The sequence below is a fragment of the Polistes canadensis genome, unplaced genomic scaffold, assembly GCF_001313835.1.
Source record: "Polistes canadensis isolate GaletaPanama2010 unplaced genomic scaffold, ASM131383v1 scaffold_3, whole genome shotgun sequence".
Taxonomy (NCBI): domain Eukaryota; kingdom Metazoa; phylum Arthropoda; class Insecta; order Hymenoptera; family Vespidae; genus Polistes; species Polistes canadensis.
In genome coordinates, this window is record NW_014569550.1 from 714,325 (window position 1) to 733,649 (window position 19,325).

The 19,325-nt window shown below is 32.3% G+C and overlaps 3 protein-coding genes across 4 annotated transcripts; 2 read left to right on the forward strand and 1 right to left on the reverse strand.

Annotated features, from left to right (window-relative positions):
• Positions 1-92: 92 nt before the first annotated feature.
• LOC106786226 (C2 domain-containing protein 5) lies at positions 93-6,245 on the forward strand. The gene is made up of 14 exons (XM_014747383.1): positions 93-1,002; positions 1,098-1,238; positions 1,974-2,190; positions 2,287-2,412; positions 2,499-2,656; positions 2,729-2,881; positions 2,984-3,152; positions 3,235-4,027; positions 4,104-4,424; positions 4,511-4,709; positions 4,767-4,945; positions 5,066-5,191; positions 5,290-5,436; positions 5,565-6,245. The coding sequence occupies exons 1-14, from the start codon at positions 636-638 to the stop codon at positions 5,649-5,651; spliced, it is 3,183 nt and encodes a 1,060-aa protein (XP_014602869.1). The 5' UTR covers positions 93-635; the 3' UTR covers positions 5,652-6,245.
• A 313-nt stretch (positions 6,246-6,558) lies between these two features.
• Positions 6,559-9,618, forward strand: LOC106786237 (glycerate kinase-like). The gene is made up of 2 exons (XM_014747395.1): positions 6,559-7,227; positions 7,294-9,618. The coding sequence occupies exon 2, from the start codon at positions 7,323-7,325 to the stop codon at positions 9,351-9,353; it is 2,031 nt and encodes a 676-aa protein (XP_014602881.1). The 5' UTR covers positions 6,559-7,227; positions 7,294-7,322; the 3' UTR covers positions 9,354-9,618.
• Positions 9,619-10,129: 511 nt separating this feature from the next.
• On the reverse strand, positions 10,130-16,219 carry LOC106786243. 2 transcript variants are annotated; one of them, XR_001381633.1, is made up of 10 exons: positions 14,527-16,219; positions 13,687-14,189; positions 13,230-13,424; positions 12,900-13,134; positions 12,692-12,799; positions 12,552-12,627; positions 12,320-12,479; positions 12,046-12,242; positions 11,694-11,962; positions 10,130-11,400 (listed from the first exon to the last, which is right to left on the reverse strand). XR_001381633.1 is itself a non-coding variant. In XM_014747408.1 (10 exons), exons 1-10 carry the CDS (start codon positions 15,993-15,995, stop codon positions 11,254-11,256), a joined length of 3,222 nt encoding a protein of 1,073 aa, XP_014602894.1. In that variant the 5' UTR covers positions 15,996-16,219; the 3' UTR covers positions 10,130-11,253. The 2 variants fall into 2 exon arrangements, 1 of the variants encoding a protein (XP_014602894.1); XM_014747408.1 differs by having other exon boundaries at positions 11,831-11,962.
• Positions 16,220-19,325: the final 3,106 nt, after the last annotated feature.

Consider the following 19,325-nt stretch of genomic DNA (forward strand, 5'->3'; position numbering starts at 1 on the left):
GAGTTTCGTTCTCACACTAGTTATGTAGTCAGTACCAACCTGAGAAAATATAATATATCGCAAGATTAAAATCGATTTGATTTTTCTTGCAACAGTATTCACTTACTACTTTTGTTCTTACAGATTCTGGTACTGAGCAGTATTTGGGTGGTCTTTATTATAGATATTTACTTATCTTTATCGCGCTAATATCACATGATTGTGAATCAATAATGAAGATTCACAAGTACAAAATTATGCTTGCATAATCAATGTATAGATCATCAATGGAAAATCCATTAATAATAATAATAATCCTTATTAGATAAGCATGAAACATGTACCATTGAAGATTTTGAGGTTAATTAATGGTTTTATTAAAAATGTGTATTAAATAGTGAGTAATATTATTAAATAATTAATTGATTAACTAAATGGGTAGATCAAGAAGATTCTGATTACGATAATAAATAAGTAGTGATAAGTTCTTTTAACTATAAATATCAGTAACGAAAGTACAAGTTAATCCACGACCCAAACAACGAACTTGCCATGAAACTGCAAAATGTAAATACTTAGTCATAAATAGATGGATATTTAATTTATTCAAACGATACAATAATGTTTTATAATCGTTGCACTTATTAACCTACACCATGCCTGGAAAGATTAAAGTCAAGGTATTGGCGGGTCGTAACTTACCTGTAATGGATCGTTCAGGTGATACAACGGATGCATATGTTGAACTAAAATTTGGAAATGTAACATATAAGACAGATGTATGTAGAAAATCTTTAAACCCTCAATGGAATTCCGAATGGTATAAATTTGAAGTGGACGATGCTGAATTACAAGATGAACCTTTACAAATTAGATTAATGGATCATGATACTTACTCTGCTAATGATGCAATTGGCAAAGTTTATATTAATTTAAATCCATTATTATTGCCGGGTATAACACCTTTAATTAAAAATGTTTGGACTTTGGAAGCATCTTTGAGCTGCAGTGCTGGTTCTCAAGGTAGTAATCGACAAAAAATGAATAAAAAAATTGAAATATAAGAATATATTTGCTTTGAATTTAATTATTTGTATTTACATTCTACATTATTATAGGCTCTGTTATGACAGGATGGTTACCAGTTTATGATACAATGCATGGTATTCGTGGTGAAGTAAACATTATTGTTAAAGTGGAATTATTCTTAGATTTTAATAAGTTTAGGCAGTCATCGTGCGGTGTACAATTTTTCTATTGTAAGCATTTCAATTATTCAAGTTACATTAACTGACAGTAAAGGAGGTTTAGGTTATTCTTAATAATGATTTTCATTTGTACATTACTATGTTGCACTATGATTTGCTTTCTTTTAGATAAAAATCAATCCTTTCCATTAAACATTAAGAGAATGATTTAATAAAAAAATATCTTTTGAAGTATGTTGTACACCTCCTAAAAATAATTTTTCTATGCGTGTACATTTACCTTCTTTTGTTTCTTTTATATTTATATATTTTTTACAAATAAATTTTTGTTTTGTAGGGGGAATATTCTCAACAATTCTCTTAATTGGATCAACAAATGATATCCATTATGATAGAACATCAGTGTTGGCAACCATTTTAGCAAAGAAACAATATTGTTATATATAAATTGTCTTAAATCTCCAAGAAAAAACAAATATAGTTGATGATAAGTGTTGTTATCAATCAATTAATATATTACAGGAGATATATCCTAGAACAGTGTGTGAATTTTATTTTATTTTGTTAATTAGAATAATACTATCGATTAGAAAATATCTTTTTGATAATATTAAGTAAATATTTCTTGTTGTTTATTTAAGCAAATCATAGGAGCAATAATTATATATATAGTATTGTTTTTTTAAATTTATTATTAAAAATTATATATAATAATTTAGATATATTATATGAACTATAATTATTAAATATCTTGCAAATAGTAAAATAATCCTGAAATATTTTTAGCACCAAATATACCATATGGATATCATGCCCAAGTGATACATGGTTTTGTTGAAGAATTAATAGTGAGCGATGATCCAGAATACAAATGGATCGATAAAATAAGAACACCTAGAGCATCAAATGAAGCACGTCAAACATTGTTTTTTAAATTAAGTGGAGAAGTACAAAGAAAGATAGGTCTAAAAGCATTAGATTTGGGTGGAAATGCAGTTATTGGGTAAATATGCACATAATATACAAATTGTCTGCAAATCGTAAAGAACAAATAATGAAAAACTATTTTAATTCTTAATTGCTTCTCATTTATAATTAGATATTTGCAGAATTTTGACCTAGAAGGAGAGTCGGGCATTGTTGCACGAGGTATAGGAACTGCGGTAACTCTTGTAAAAGTACACGATGTTTTTAACTCGCCTTCGGATAATGCACCACTTGAAGAGTATACATATTTTTATTTGTCGATTTAAGTTATGATAAATATAAATGATTTCGAAAAATATAAATTTGTAATATTCGTATTTTTAGACATCAAGAGGAAGCATCATTTAGTCCAAGTTATCCACTTCCTTCTATTCCTTCATCAACGACTGCAAAAACTTTACATTCACCTGCAACAAAAACACATAATATCATTCCTTTGCATAGAAGATCCAGCGATTCCGATTTAAGTATTACACCAAAAGGTAATATATAATAGAACAAAATATATGAAGTACTAAAGTATTTTTAAAAATCATTTTAATCATATATTTCAGGTAATTCTTTGGCTGGAAGCGATAGATCAATGGGTGGCTTCATGAAACAATCGGCAGCTGTAGTAAGAACTATGAATCAAGATGCATTAGAAATGTTGGAATATCCATTTATTACAATGCAACAATATCCTCCTGGTTTTGTTGTACATATAGGTAAGCTTTGTCCATCATTTTTATGTAAGTTAAACAAAAAGTATATTTGTGTAATATCATTAATATGTTAAATTATACATTATATACATCATATTGAGGTAGGTGGTCTGGTAAGCTCAAGATCGGTTAAATTATTGGAAAGAATAAGTAATTTAGAAGAACCGGAAAGTCGTGATGCATGGTGGACAGAAATTAGAATGGAAGTTAGATCGCATGCAAGAGCATTAGCTTGTAACGTCGTCATAGGATACAAAGAAGAAACTAGTATATGGTAAATTTTTTAAATAAATATATATTTTTAAATAAAAACAAATAATAGACAAGATGATTAACATAAATTAATATATTTTTAGCGATGACGTTTGTGTTTTAAATGCAAGTGGTACAGCTGCTGTTATAAATCTTCATAATTCAAATTCGGATCAGGATAATGTTTTTGTAACTCGATTGCAACAAGGATTAATAGCAGCATCTATAGAATCAGAACGCGATAAGCCCAGCCAAAAATCATCTGTCAATAAAACAGAAAGAAGTGACATTGATCCACCTAATCATACGACTAATCCCAGTGGAAGAAATAAATGTGCATCTGAAAGTAATGATCACGAATCATATGCCCAATCTCACGGGTGCAGTCTTTGTCATTTGCCATATAGTGGAAGTAATATACAATTTAAAGTAAATATGTCTAAATGTGCCATATGTAAAAGAGCTAAAGTTCCAGATGTAATGTTTACTACTATAGAACTTCTTGAAAATATACCTATGACTGGTAGAGGATGCTTCATTCAAGCAACAGTATGTAAAAATAAGAAAGATTTAAGAGGCGAATTAAATGCCAAAGAAATTTCCGATTGCTTACCTTTTTTGGAATATGAATTGTATTGTTTGTTATTGAATAAGTTAAAAATGAAAGGAATGAATGCTATCTTTGGTTTAAAATTACAAGTTTCCATCGGAGAGAGATTCATTATTGGAATGGCAGTTGGAACCGCTGTTTTTCTTACAGCATTACCTAATCCTTCTATTCCACAAATTGCTGCTCATAATTCTTGGCACAACGAAGAGCAGTTGGTTGAAATTCAACAAATTCTTTCAAACACCGTTAAAAAGAATATCGAATTTTATCAATTAAAGCCAATAGGGGTATGTTCAAATGAATCCTTTTTTTTCATTTAATTTTATAAAATTTGTATATTAATTAAATATAATTTTGGAATAGGACAATGAAACAGGGCGTGCTGTAACTACATCCGATACAGACGACTCGGATGAAGATTTACCTGAACTTGATGTTGCATTAGGTTCTCGAGATGCTTGCATATTAGAAGTAGATGATCTCGAGGATATTGATAGAATATCATTATTAATAGATGACAAACCACCCGATGATTTTCATGTTGTAAATACACAAACTATACCTGGATTAGAAGATCTAGAAATAGTTAGAAATTTACAAATGTTTACACAAGTATCCAGAGCTAAAATTCCAGCAGGTCTATCAACATCAATGCCTCCAAAATATTTCGCTAGATTATTGCAGGTATATTAAATGATTATTTTGAAATAGCATTTAAAAGTATACATTTCTTCTTTTTATTTGTAATTAATGTGTATAATATATTATAGACAATTTTCTTCAAATTAAGGAGAATGGTTCCTTGTGCGCTATGTGATATGCAATTTAAAGTTGCACTTCCTGAACAAGATGAAATACAACTTTCTGTTGTTGGTATGGCACTTGGATTAGGTGAACCTGTAAAATCAAATAAATATAAACGAAAAATGGTCGTTCATCAACATAGTAAAGATGAAGTGAAAAAATCAGGTAAAGTTTTCATTTTCATATCGTTTGTACATACAATTGAAGAACTTCAATTTATAGACGAACACGAAATGATATTTAATCTCGAGGAAGATCACATAGAAACAACTGCTGTATCTGACAATATGCCGAATATTCGACCTACAAATCCATCTACATTAACAGTTTTTTCTGGGCGAAAGTCAAGACCACGTTCACCATTACGGTCAAAGATACATACTACGCATAGACATAAACATGTGAGCTTTTACTGATATTTAACGAATAAAAATTACTGTTAAGTTGTTATTGATATTGAAGATATTTAATTTTGTAAACTATATTTTACATATCTTTTGTCTCCAATAATTTTGTTTTAGGTGCCTTTGAAGGAAAGATATGGTGTAGATATAACACCATTATCGTATTTACCAGGTGGAAGAATTGAAAGATATTTAGGAAATCTAAACTTTTTCTTTATCAGAGAAAGCACATCTGTAAGAGAGGTATATTATAAAAAAAAATAAAGAAAATAATAAACAAACAATTATGTAAAGATTACAAATTAAAAAGAAATTGTATAAATATATATTGTTTTTTACAGAATGGTGGATTAAGTGGATTTACGCATAGCTTTGTAATGGAAATATTAGCTATTGTACGTGCACATATAACAGCATTAGGAGGAAATGCGATGGTTGCTTTTTTTATGACACAGTGCGTTCTTCTCCATAATGTTCATAAAAATCAGGTATATATTTTATTGATATATATAAAATGATTCTTTTTCTCTATAAATTTCTATAAAAAATTATTAATATGAATATAATAATCATTAATCATAATGATTAAAAGTTTATATACTATATATATTTTTAGGGTCAGTGTTTGATAAATGTTGGTGGGGATGTAGTTTTTGTATCATATTTTGCCAATGAGAAACGAAGCGGATCATCTAATTACTGACACCAACCTCCACATTCTGCACCGCCATAGTTACAAAGTAAAAAGAATTTTTGATATTCTCTTGTTGTAGAGATATCTGTTACGTTTCTTAATTGCTTAGCTTATTTTTATTGCTGTAGCAAAATTACACATATATATATATAGCACATACATATATTTGGTTTTTTTATACTTGATAGATACAAAGACAAAATATTTATAGTTTTTTAGGTATCCATTATTTTACTTTTTATTATTATACTTAAATAGTATGCCCTTCAGAGAGCTGTATTGTTAAGTAATGCTGTTACATATCTCAAAATACTCCACAATCGCTTAATGTAAATATAGTCTTAAATCTATCGCAGTAGTGGATTCCTGAAGAGATAAATTGATGAAAAATAGTATTTATTAGTAAAATACACAAATAATATTCAAATTATAAGATTCAATATAAAGTGCACATTTCTCTGTAATTTGTCTGTAATATTGTATTTTGTATTTTTATGTATACATGTGTACATTGTCATTTTACGATAAGCATTTTTCTCACAATATCCTTTTGTAATTTTGAATAAGTCAACAATGTTAGAAAATAATACGCTGGGTGTAATATGTGTCATGCATTTTTTTTTTAATTTTAATCAACTAGATAATACGAAAAAAGAAAATCTAATATTTAAATATATAAATATCGCAAATGTAAATATATAAAACAAAAAAGCAATTTAATTTCTTGTTATAAAAGAACAGTAACTTTTATCCTTACTACTTTACCGACCGGGATCCGAATAACTGGATTTTTACAGCACAAAAAAGTTGATATAGAACCTCAACAGCAGAAAAAAATGAATAAGTATTCTTAACTGCACATTAATTGCACATTTAAAATCTATAATTGCACACTTTATTAATTAATTATTTAATTAGTTATTAATAATTGAAAATACAAAAACGTTCATTTTATATTCATTTTTTCTGCTGTTAAAGTTCCTTGCCAGCGTTCTTACGGTTGTATTGAAATAAAATAAATTGGGAAGGTGAATTTTATCGAGCCGATTAAATGCGTCCGTAATTTTTCTGTGATCCAAGGGAAAACATGATATTATTTGAGAAATGTGTTAAAACGGAAAAGCCCATCTATAGTATATTTTTTTTAATATTTAATTTTCATCCCAACTTCTAAATTAGTACGCAATCTGATCGCGATTATAATAGAACGCAATTTATCAATGTGTTGATATAAAGTAACATTTTTTATTTTTGTATCTAACAATAAATTAAAAGTAATAAATCTCTAGGACGTAACACAATGTGTGCGTGACGTATTCAAGTACAAACGTTAACCTAAATTTTTGATTAAATGTGAAACGTTCCAACGTTTAAGCATATAAAATATTAGTTTAAATTTATAATAAGTATGTTCATATCTAAAACTAATAATTAATTTGATGTAATAGTGTAAAACGTCATTAAAAAAGAGTGATTAGAAAAGTGTACCTTTTTCAATAAGTTGTTGCAACATAAGGAAGATCAACAAATACGGTTAACACAACACACACTCATGATATTTAAAAGCTTTACAGATTAATTTAAGGTTTGTGTTTTTTTCCTACTTGTTATTTTTGTTTTGTTTTGAGCTTTAATTTTTGACTTATTCAAGATTTGGAAAAGAAATCAATTTCTTTTAACATGGCCACCAAAATATTATTAAATGAAGTAAGATCCAATTTGAAAGGAATCTTTCTTTCCGCTATTGAAGCTGTTTCTCCTAAGCAAATAATAAAAGACAAGGTGAAATTAAAAGATGGAGCTTTGTTTATCGAAAATAAAAGATTTTCAATAGGGAAAAAAATTTATTTAGTAGGTTTCGGCAAAGCCGTTATGAACATGGCTATAGAATTGGAAAAAATACTTGGTAATCATTTGATCAAGGGTATAGTTAGCGTGCCTGAAATCTCTAAAGATTTAATATGGACGTTCGATAAAACATCTAGTTTTCCTAATCAGAAAACAACTGTGCTTGAATTTAGAGAAGGTGCTGTAAATAATCAACCAGATGATAGATCTTTAAACACGACACATGATATTATAGATCTAGTCGAATCATTAACCGAGACAGATACTCTAATTGTATTGGTATCAGGTGGAGGATCTGCATTACTTTATATGCCTAGACCTACAATAGATTCCGAAGATAAGATGCGTTTATGTAAAGAATTGCAAAATGCTGGTGCCGATATAACTGAAGTTAATATATTAAGACGAAAGTTATCTATGGTTAAAGGCGGTGGCCTTGCTAGAATGGCTTACCCAGCTTCAATTATTTCTCTCATTATATCTGACATTATAGATGATCCCATTGATTTAATTGCTAGTGGCCCTACTGTTTATAATCCAAAATTGCCAGAAGAAGTTATCGCTGTTTTAAGAAAATATGGTTTATTTAAAAGTGTGGAAAGCGATTTAAAATACCTTATTACGTCTACTGAAACTTTTAATGATGCACCTTTATTAAATTCGGAAAAGAAATTCAAGCATGTTAATAACATCATTTTAGCTAATAATATGACTGCTGTAGAAGGAGCAAGAGTAGAAGCTTTACGTAGAAAACTTGTACCAATAATATTACAAAACAATATTAAAGGACACGTTCATGATGTTAGCTTAGCATACGTGAATCTGGCTAATCTGATATGTCTTACGCTGAATAAGACATTAAGTATGGAAGATTTTCTTACCAATGTTAATAAATCAGACATTATTTCTCTAACAGCTGAGAAAGTAAAAGAAATTTATTCTATGATCGAAAATGTTAATGGAGGCGGTGTGGTTTTAATAGCTGCTGGTGAACCAACAGTTAAAGTTACTGGTACAGGGAAAGGTGGAAGAAATCAAGAATTGGCGTTATATTTCTCTTTAGATTGGTTAGCAAAGGTCAAAAGTAATCCACTACTTGCAGCTTACGATGTAATAATATTTAGTGGTGGTACAGACGGCCAAGATGGGCCAACAGATGCAGCAGGTGCGTTCGGTTATCCTGCTTTTGCACCAGTGGTATACCAGTTACTTGAGATTTTAAAATCATTAAGAGTCCAAGAAATAACTGCATTTCAATCAAAGAAAGAGGATAACACTGGGAATGAAGTAGTGCATCAAGATCCATGCAAAAGATATATGTTCAGTGATTATCTGACATCAAAATCAATTAAATTAACAGATCAAGAATCAAATAAAATAGCAAAGGAGATAGATGACATTGAATCGCTTGATATAAATGAATACGAAAAGAAATATAAGACAGAATTAATGATTATGGAAGTAGAACGTATTATACCTGAAAATGCTTTAGCAGAGAATAATTCATACAATTTTTTTTCTCGATATAAGAAAGGTGAAAATATAGTTAAAACTGGTTTTACTGGTACAAACGTCATGGATTTACATTTTATTTATATAAAAAAACGTGACTGCACATGTGAAATGCATCAGAAAGAAGGAGATGTAACTGTTACAAATTTAGACGATCATGATTTACATATCAACCCAGAAACCATCAAACGACATAAGTCTCTTCGTATGCGTGCTTTTTTTAAAAAAGATGAGCCATCGGATAAATCATTGGCTCGTAAAATTGAAATAGAAAAACTTAATATTAAAATAATAGATGAAAATTTACGTGATCCGTGTTGTAATAAGCTACGAAAAACTCCAAGTGATTGAAAGAAAATACTTATATAATACGAAAACATTCCTAAATATAATGGGGTAGAAACGGATAGCAGACAATCTTGGTATGTAATTAAATCTTATTATGTAACTTATGTCGCACAACTTTTATAAATATCAACGTGCATTTCCTTTTGGATTGTGTATGCAATAAGATTAACAGAAATGTATTTGGTAGAATAAATTAATTATCTATTAATAACATTTTATAATTCGGATATATAAAAAAATATATAGTAAACATCAGGCACATATAAAAGTGAGAACATTTGTTGTTACCTAACTTTATTTTTCAACATAGTTTACAAATTTAAATGCATATTTTTTTGATAATCGCCACTAAAATAAAGAATTTATTAAGTAGTATCACAGATTGATTAAAAAGAAGCAAAATCACAGTGACAAATCTATAATAATTATTTATTACTTAATGCCTCGTAAATTGTACACAGAATTTAAGAATAATGGTCAGTACGCTGATTATTTTTTTTTTTTTTTGATTATAAGATGGATAGTTTTTTTTGTTTTTTTTTTTTTTTTTTTTTTTTCAATTTTTTTCGGAAAGTAATATAATATTATATGTTAACAAAATAAAAAAGTTTTTTTATGATCATATTTTGCTTTTTATCAAAGCTCTACTTGCACGCGCGCGCGTTCATTAATATAAACAATAATTATTAATTGAAGGGTAAATTTGCAAAAACTACCGCGAATCGCATTTAATTATTTTAAGAAACGAATAAGAAAATTGATAAATATTCATCATTTGCTAACAATATATATATATATATATACTTTGATAGTGAATTTATATGACCAAAAAAAATATGTGTTGCGTTCATTGTGTTATTTCACAATGATCGATCATATATGGGTACTTAGAAAGAATTATTTTCATATGGCATAAATAAGATTAAACATCGATTTTACATGTCAGATATAACTTATATCTATATATTATTATAATACTTAGCGAATTATAGCAAATGTAGTGATATGCCCCAATGTGTAGATTAAGTAAAAACTATATCTCGCAAAACTACCCTTTAATTATATCAACGATGTAGTTCTTTGAAGAAAAAAAAAGAAAAAGAAAAATATGAGAATAATTTAATTGATTTTAAGTTTTTACCCACAGTACTACAAATTAAAAATTCATTTTTACAAAAGTATGAGCTGAGCCCTTTGAAAAAAACTGCCATGGGCTGTAACATACAGTCTAAAAAATCATTCGCAAAAATTATAATTACAAATAATGACAATGAATACAGAGTAGTATGTTAAAGATAATAAAGAAAGGAGGCACAGTGATCAAGTAGATTCGTATTCTTAACAAATATAATTCTGGCTATCTTTCAAGCAACTTTTCTCGTTTCAGTCGAATTAAAAAAAATAAAATAAAAAGAAGAAAATATTGTCCACGCATTAACAGAAATATTTCAATCGTCTTTAATTAACTTTGTTATAAATTTCATATGATATAAATACACGTCCGTCAGTGTGAAAACTGATTCATCTTGTGAGATTCTTCTAACTTTAAAAAGTCTAAATGAGACATAACATTCTAGTGAAGATTACACGCGTATATACTCTATACTTTTTTTTTTTTATATGTATATACCTTTTTGCTAAAGCAATTACATTCGCACAATTCTAACACTAGACAAAATAGTTATATTTGAAAACAAAAATAAACAATTAAGGTTTTTCCATTGATTTAAGCAAAATGAAGTTATAAAATTTATATTTATAATACACTTTACAGATTCGTAATACCATTAACTTAAGGTGCATATTACATGACCGGCAGGTATATATAACAATTGACAGGTAGCTTCTGCATATAATAACGACACGATGTAGATGATGTACTGTATTGTTTATAACCTTTATCCTATCTTTTAGCAGTCGGACGTATTCTTTCCTTTTCAGTATCCCTATTGTCAGCTACCGTCCATTCAGGATCATTAGGATCCTCTCCTTCTATGTCACAACAAGCAGATTCTGTTGAATCAGATTCAGGAGATTCCAATTCCCCATCCTAGAAATAAAATGTAGAAAAATCTACCTAAATAGTTTTTAAAATTTAAACTTGGCGTATAGAAAATATAGAGAGGCAGATAGAATAAAAATGATATTTTTTAACAGATAGATATGGCAGCAGCAAAAAATAATTCAGATATAAATGAAGACAAACTAAATAATTCTAACGATATTGACAAATATAATGACATATTATTTAAACGCTATTTTTTTTATAAATTACTATATCTATTAATATGTATTAAAAGAAAATATGTTAAATATTAGAAAGCATCAATTGGAACTGCTTACCAGAAGTAGCCTCGAGGAGCCATGAAATTTGGCTCAAAGTTATATTAATAATCACAGTACGAATACTCGAATATTAATTTATCAAAAAGAATTTAATTAGTGTCTCATGTTAAATTATTTTTAAACGATATACATACATCGTCTTTTTCTTCGTCTCGAGAGCACAAAGATACCGATGAAGTTTGCCAATGTCCGTCTGGCATTACTTCGACCATTTTGTCATAAATTTCCTCGGACAGTGGAAATACGCGTGGTTCATACGGTAAAATCTACATTGAAACATTCATGTTAGTAAATATAATGAATTATATATTGAATGAATTTTTTAATAGAGTAGAACATTCTATCCTACCTCGTTCTCATCTTCGTTATAAGAAGTTCCAACGTCGTCCTTTCCTATCCTTAAAACGGATATGGCACGACGTCGGTGTGTATCCAAATTTTGTTGTTGATGTTCTGTCTCCTGTACTTGTAAAGGAGTTGCAGGTGGAGATATGATCGGAGACGTAACATCTCCACCAAAGTCACTGGCGTGGGGAGACATCGGATCTAAAAATAACAAATTCAATATAAAGACAATTTAAATTATTAAATTAATTTACCATTTTTTAAACGGGAAAACATACCTGGTGTGTTTGCACCACTGTCTGCCCTACTGTCTGCTCGACGATTGTGACGAATACGTGTTTGATGTGGTGTATTGAGATACGTCATAAAACGTTTATTCTCTTCTCGTTCACTTCGTTCATGTCTCAAAGCAATTATCTCATCCGACATATCTTCAAACTATTAATAACGTTAACAAATTTTAATATAATATTTAGATCGAAAAAACTCAGTGTTCAAAAGTATACTTACATCGCTGTCTTGACTAGGCCTATGCATAATACCATTTTTTACGTCACTTTTTGGTCGATCCTCGCACAATCGCCATCTTTAAAATAATATTAAAATTAATAATTCCAATATATAAACATTTTTGTTCAATTGCTACTTACTTTGGAGTTAAAATTTCTTTGTATTGCAATTTTTCAAGCCTCGTTGAAGCTGCTACGCTGTACGGGATGACAATATTGTCTATATCGTAAGAGTTTTGTCTCAAACGCCTGCAAAGGTTTTATTTAATGTTAATTGCATTACTTGCACACCAGATACAACATGTAAGAAAAAACAAATACATCAAATATTTTTTATATCTTATTTTACCCGTGATGAGAAGTTGAATTTCTTTCTTTTACTGAATTTTTTTCCAGTGTAGAATTGGTATGTTGTTGTAATGGAGAAGGCACTGGAGATGAATGTTTACTGGAACCAGAAAGTGCATTAACTTCTTCGTAATCCTCGGTTGGCAATTTTGGTACTCTTTTCCGGCTTAAACCATTTGCGTTTCTTTCGTGGCCTAGTCTATTCCTTTTTCCTTTCAACATCTTTTTTTTAATTCCTATATATAAAAAAACAATGAACAAATTAATATACAAGCTATAAATCAAATAGTTATAATCAGTTTTAAAATTTTAATAGTATCTTGAAACATACGTGCTGTGAAGATGCTAGAAGAAGACTGCTTTAAACGTGCAGTATATTTTGCTCTATGTCCAGGAAGTTTTTTGTTTCTCCTTTCATTACTATCTTTATCTTTTATTCGAGTAATACGCGTACTTCCCCTTAGCATTTTTTGTTGCCACTCGGCTGATTTCATAATAGCTTCTAAATGAGTTCCTTGAACAATATCTGCCAAAAAAAAATTCTGGATGAAATTAAAATTTATAATTTGGAGAAAATAATTATTGAAAAAGAAATTAAAAAATGATTACTATCCATTCCTTGCACAAAACAACTAAATAAGTAATGAATAGTAATATAAACGAATAACACTCTAAAAGCATAACAAAAATTTTTTTTCTAAGTGGAAAGATTTTATAAAACAATCAGTTATTCATAATTACTTATTTAAATCAGTAAATTATTAAAATGTTATTTTATTCACACCTACCATCTGGGAAGGATAGAACTGGATGATAACAAGGGTCAACAAGTGCTAGCCTCTCTTGAACAGAAAGCTGCTCGATTGATTCTTGTGTTTGAGTTGGATCTAGCCTTCCTGTGCACAAAGCACACGCAGGCAGTGTATGATCACAGTTACATCTTACTGTGGATGCTTTAGCCGCACGTTTAGAAAATTCGTGTAGCCTTTCAACTTGTAATAGTTTTCGTTTTCTATAAAAATTCCATAAAAATGGACGAGTTCTGCTAGCTGGTAATTCATTTTCAGATAAATTATATCGACCAGTAGAACCAGGCAAAACACCGCTATATCCATTTACTGTTTCAGCATTGTCAAGCATAACCAAGCCTTTTAATGCCCTAACTTGACGTTGGGCATCATTTTGTTGTCTAATTTTATATTCTAAATCTGATATTTGTGCTTGCAACCAGATCCACCTTGATGCTATACCTGCACGGTCTTGAGAATATCTCCATGCTGCTCTTTTAGATCTACAAATAAAATATTTCATAATAGAACACAATCCTAACGATTATAAGATTTTATTTGCAGGATAAATGGATAGAATAATCTTGATATAGTTTTTAGTCTCAGCAGTAAAATGTTAATTCGTTTATTTAATATTCTAGACACTTGTGCCCTTGTAATCTTATAAATTCTTTCATTATAATATATGATAATAATTAACACATTTTGTTTAAAAGAGTTAATCATAGATTATTTCTAAAAACAGAACAATGAATATTCGATGAAATGTTGAGATCTTATACAAGATTAGCAGTATCTTTAATTTATCTTTGTATAAGTGAAGAAAATAAAATTACTTACATTGGTAATTGCTGCTGATGCGGATTATTAAATGATTGCATTTCATCACAGCTTTCTCCGCCACTACTAGATGCTGTACAATCCGAATCCAAATTAGATTCTACAATATGTAACTGTGTTGCTAAAGGTCCTACCACACTTTCAACTTCTTCACTGTTGAGTTTAACTTGAGGCATACCAAAAACTGGCATTCTGTTACCATTACTACCAGATGTACTGCCCAAATTATCACGTGATCCACCACCAAAATAACGATAACAAAAACGTTGACGATGCGCATTATTACTTTGAGTAACACACATCTTTTCAACTTTTTGTAAAAATAAATTCAAACTACCACTAATTTCAGGAAAATTTCTGACATTAGATTTGGAACTAATATTGACCAATTCTTGAAATAAACACTTTTTAACACCATGATGAGCAAGTTCAAGCACACCTGTATTCTCTTCAGCAACATGTCTGCCAACAAGCCGTGCTTGAAGCTTTCTCAGTCTTCTAAGTAAAAATGCGCACTTCCTCTCATTTTCAAATTGTTTCTGCGCAACAGTTTCTTGTTGTAAACGTAAACTATTGGTTTTTTGCTGGTCTACTGTTTCTGGAATATTAATGTTTTCATTACAAAGGCTCATTACATCAGCATCAGTAAGCAAGTCTCTTGCAAACGATGAAAATCCTTCTTCAGGAATTGGAAACATTTCTACGCTGTCCACATTGTCCATGGAACCTTGTACAGGTTCAGAACTACCAGCAGTATTTTCAGCATTTTCAGTGCATTCTATAGATTTAATAACTTGAAGAATTTCTTCAACATTTTGTCCAATATCACCAACAGTACTTATATTGCACTGCTCGTTGTCCGTATTAATCTCTGTACCAAAAGCCATTATTTGATCAACGTCCAAATTTTTATTATCTCCTTCAACAGTAGCAGATTCCACCAAAGATAAATCGTCGTTCGTTTTCAAGAAGCCCATGTTGTCCGCCTGATCACCCATAGATGGGTCGTTCATTATAGTATCAGTCTCCTTTCTTTTGGGACTGTCCGGCGTCACCGGCCGTTTACAGTCCTGCTCTGTAAAAATCTCCCTTAAGATCAAGTCAGAGCTGTGTGAGTAAGTAGATAAATTGTCAAGACTATTGGCGTAATTTGAATTAATAACATAACGAATAAGATCTTTAGATACACCATGCAGGTACTGCTCGTCGATTTTTGATGGCTGAACGTTCGCGGATACAACGAACTTTGCCAAAATTTCTCGATCGCGACAGACCTGCGTAGCCTGCTCAGGGGATAAAAACCCCACAGCTGGTAGAGATGGGAGCAAATTTTCAGGCTTTTGAGGACCGTCTTCTGTCAGAGCAGGGGCCATTACTGCCACCAACACTGCCAACACTGCAGCCTCGACATCCAGAGGCTCCCACGTGCGCCAATGCTTGCTCTTTTTATCTACTTCACCTACTCCCATTCATTAATCATTATAGTTTTAATCTTTGGCTCTATCTTTTGTTACAAATTTCCCAGGATCTCCTCTGTTTTTTCTTTCTCTTTAAAACATTAACTTTCTTCGATTAATAATTCTTTAATGTTTTAGTGTCTTTAGTCATAGACCATATACCCTTGTATTTCTTGTTATTCCAATTACTTAAGTGTGTCATCTTTGTGTTAAGTATTCATAGAAAGTATGTTACAAGTCCTGCAAAAAGAAAAAATACAAATTTAGCTTTTTATCGAATCTAAGAATTACAACGTACAAATTTAATTGTATCATATTCTTTTTGGGTCATTTATAAGCTATATTCGCAATTCATTGGACAATGCATATATCAATAAAGAACTCTACAAGATTGATTTTTGGCCGATATCAAACTATTGATATTTGTACAAATATATAAACTATTTTTCATTTAATTTCTAAAGTCAAAAGATCGTACCAAATATAAAATATATACTTGGTAAGATAAGAGAAGATTGATGAAGACCCGATAGCGATGTTTAATCATCAAAAGTAAAAGTTCTGTTCAAAGATAAACGCATTTTATTCTATAAAATGAAAAATAAACTCGCCTTGTATTATTCCATTTTCCACGATCAACGTCGTATCTTTCTTCAGACAGCGAGAAGATGACACGGCAATTCCAACATGAGAAAGTTACAAGGAACAGAAGAGGACAAAATGTGGTTTTGTAAAAAAAAGTAGCCTTTCAAAGTAGTAGACGAACAAGTCTACTCGTAGGGCTCCCCTCTTGTGTTCAAATCTCTCTCCCAAAATCGAAAATAAAAAGACGGTGGGAGAGTATTGCGCAGTGGAGCGTTTCTCGCCTTGCTCTAAATGTTCTTCGTTTGCAATATTCTAAAGCAAAAAAGCGTGTGTCGTACGATAAGAGGATAGTCAATTGCCAGCCAACTTTAATTGAAAAAAATAATATTACGATAGGAAAGAAAAGGATGCGCGCGAAGAGCAGTTTAAAGAGCTGGGTAGAGAAAAGTTTCATTAATACCCTTCGAGTATGATAATATCTTCGAGCTGTCGTGAAAAAAAAATAACAATGCTAGACGAGGATATTAAGAAAAGGCTAATGAGGATATTCTTGTGGTCGTCAGAATTAGTGATTGCTCGTAAATCGTGATCGTAGCCGGCGTCGGCGTCGGCGTCGTCGCCGCCGCCACCACCTCCGCCAATACTGCTGCTGCTGCTAGCAGCAGCACTGCCACTATTGCTGCTACAACCGCAATTGTAATCGTAGTCACCGCCGCTGCCGCCGCCGCCACCACCACCACCACCACTGCTAACAACAACACCACCACCACCACCACCGTTGCTGCCGTCGTCACAATCACCACCAGTACTGTTTCTCCTATTTCACGATGATACATTACAACAACAACGACATCATTATCGACATCGAAGGAGCGAGTCGGCGTCACGTTGAGCGTTCCGACGCATTTCCACGTGATCTCTCTGTTTGAACAATGAAACCGAATAAACGTTCTCGTCACGGTTTAAGAGGAATACACAAAGAGACATGCCGCGCGTCCTCCACCGACCGCTACGTTTCTTTCTCTATCACTCCCAATAAAAGAAACGACAAGAAGTAGAAAAATAAAAAGAAAAAATCCTTTTCCGTATACACTCGCGCCACCGTCTTCTCTCTATTGCATAATGACGCGCAAGATTCGCGTCTTTCTTCCTTCTCTCTCTCTCTCTCTCTCTCTCTCTCTCTCTCTCTCTCTTTCTCTCTCTCTCTCTTTCTCTCTCTATCTATCTATCTCTATCTCCCTCTCTTATTCTTTTTCTTTCTCTCTTTTACTTTCCGTTACACAGGGAGCACAAAGAAAAAAGTAATACGACTCGTATAATGCACTAGCAACGACTACGGTCTACATTATTTTCATCAGCGTAGTCATTAACGTAAACGTCATAGTCGTCATCGCCGTTGATGTTGTCGTTGTCGCTGTCGCATAAGCGGACAACGTCCACGTACGCGCGAAGCACGCGCGGATTAGGAGACGACGAGGCAAGGCAAGGCAAGGCAAGGCTAGGCGAAACGAGGAGGAGGAACGAGCGGGGCCGGGAACGGACGATCGAACGTGCTCTCGCTCCCTCGTTCCTTCCTTCCTTCCTCCGTAGATTCGTTCGTAGATTTGTCGGGCAAGACCGTGGATACGAAAGTAAAACGTTACGCGCGTACACGGAACATTATCTAAACTCGGACGGACGGAGAAGGAAGGAAGGAAGGAAGGAAGGAAGGGCGAAAGTGGGAGAGCTGAGAGAAAAAAGAGAAAGACAACGAAAGCACGCGAAGGATAAAGAAAATTGGCGGTATTTCTTTAGCGATAATTTCGCTCTCTACCGTGCAATGGCGGAGCAACACGCAGCCTCGAGGAAGTTCCCCTTCAGATTCTTCCCAACTAACAAAGTACGTACGAACGCTCTTCCGTCTCTCGTTCCCCGCGCTCGCGGTCACCTAAAGAAAGAGAGAGCGAGAAAGAGAGGGGAAAAAGAGAGACCAATGGATAAGAGGACGGGGTGGGGGAAAGAGGCAGAACGAGAAAGAGACGGAGCGCGCGCGGGAGGCAGGGAAGGAAGAGGAAAAGATGCACGAAGCACGGCCGCGTTATTCGAGACGAAGCGGATAACCGTCACGCATAGGGCACTGTGCGACCACGCACTGCTCTTCGCGCACTCCAGTAGGAAGATAGAACTTGGTTGAAATATATTTAATGTAAACCTCGATGTCACACCCAAACAGCACAATAATCCCTCACCCGTTTTCGTTAGTGGCGACGCGCGTGTGTGCTCGTAATCGTGGCTCCTCGTATCACTAGTTCCTCTTTCATTCCGAGTCTTCGTACTTTGGGATAATGCTGCAATTTTTTTTCCTTTCTTTGCAAATGAATCGTCGACGATTATAACAAGACGTCGGACGTAATATAACAAGAGATATTTGTCGGCAATGTGTACAAAATTCACTCGAGTTTGCCGTGGTCGTTGTCGAAGCAGGCTTCGACCAATACTGCGGTGCTTCTACCGGATGTGGCCTTTGGTATAACGGACCAATGAAATCGAAGATTTGTTCGCGCAACGCCCGAACCGGGGCGGCTACTGTCGATGCTTTTATCTTATTACAGCTCGGCAACTCAAGCCAAGCCTTTCGTCCAAGCTATTTAACGACCGATCACGATGCGCTCCGTCTTTTTATTTTTAATCTAACGCTAAGGAGGCAATGATCTTCCAAATGAAAAGAGAAATGCGTTCTTTGATTTTTTATTGCGTTTCATTTTTCTCTTTTGGTAT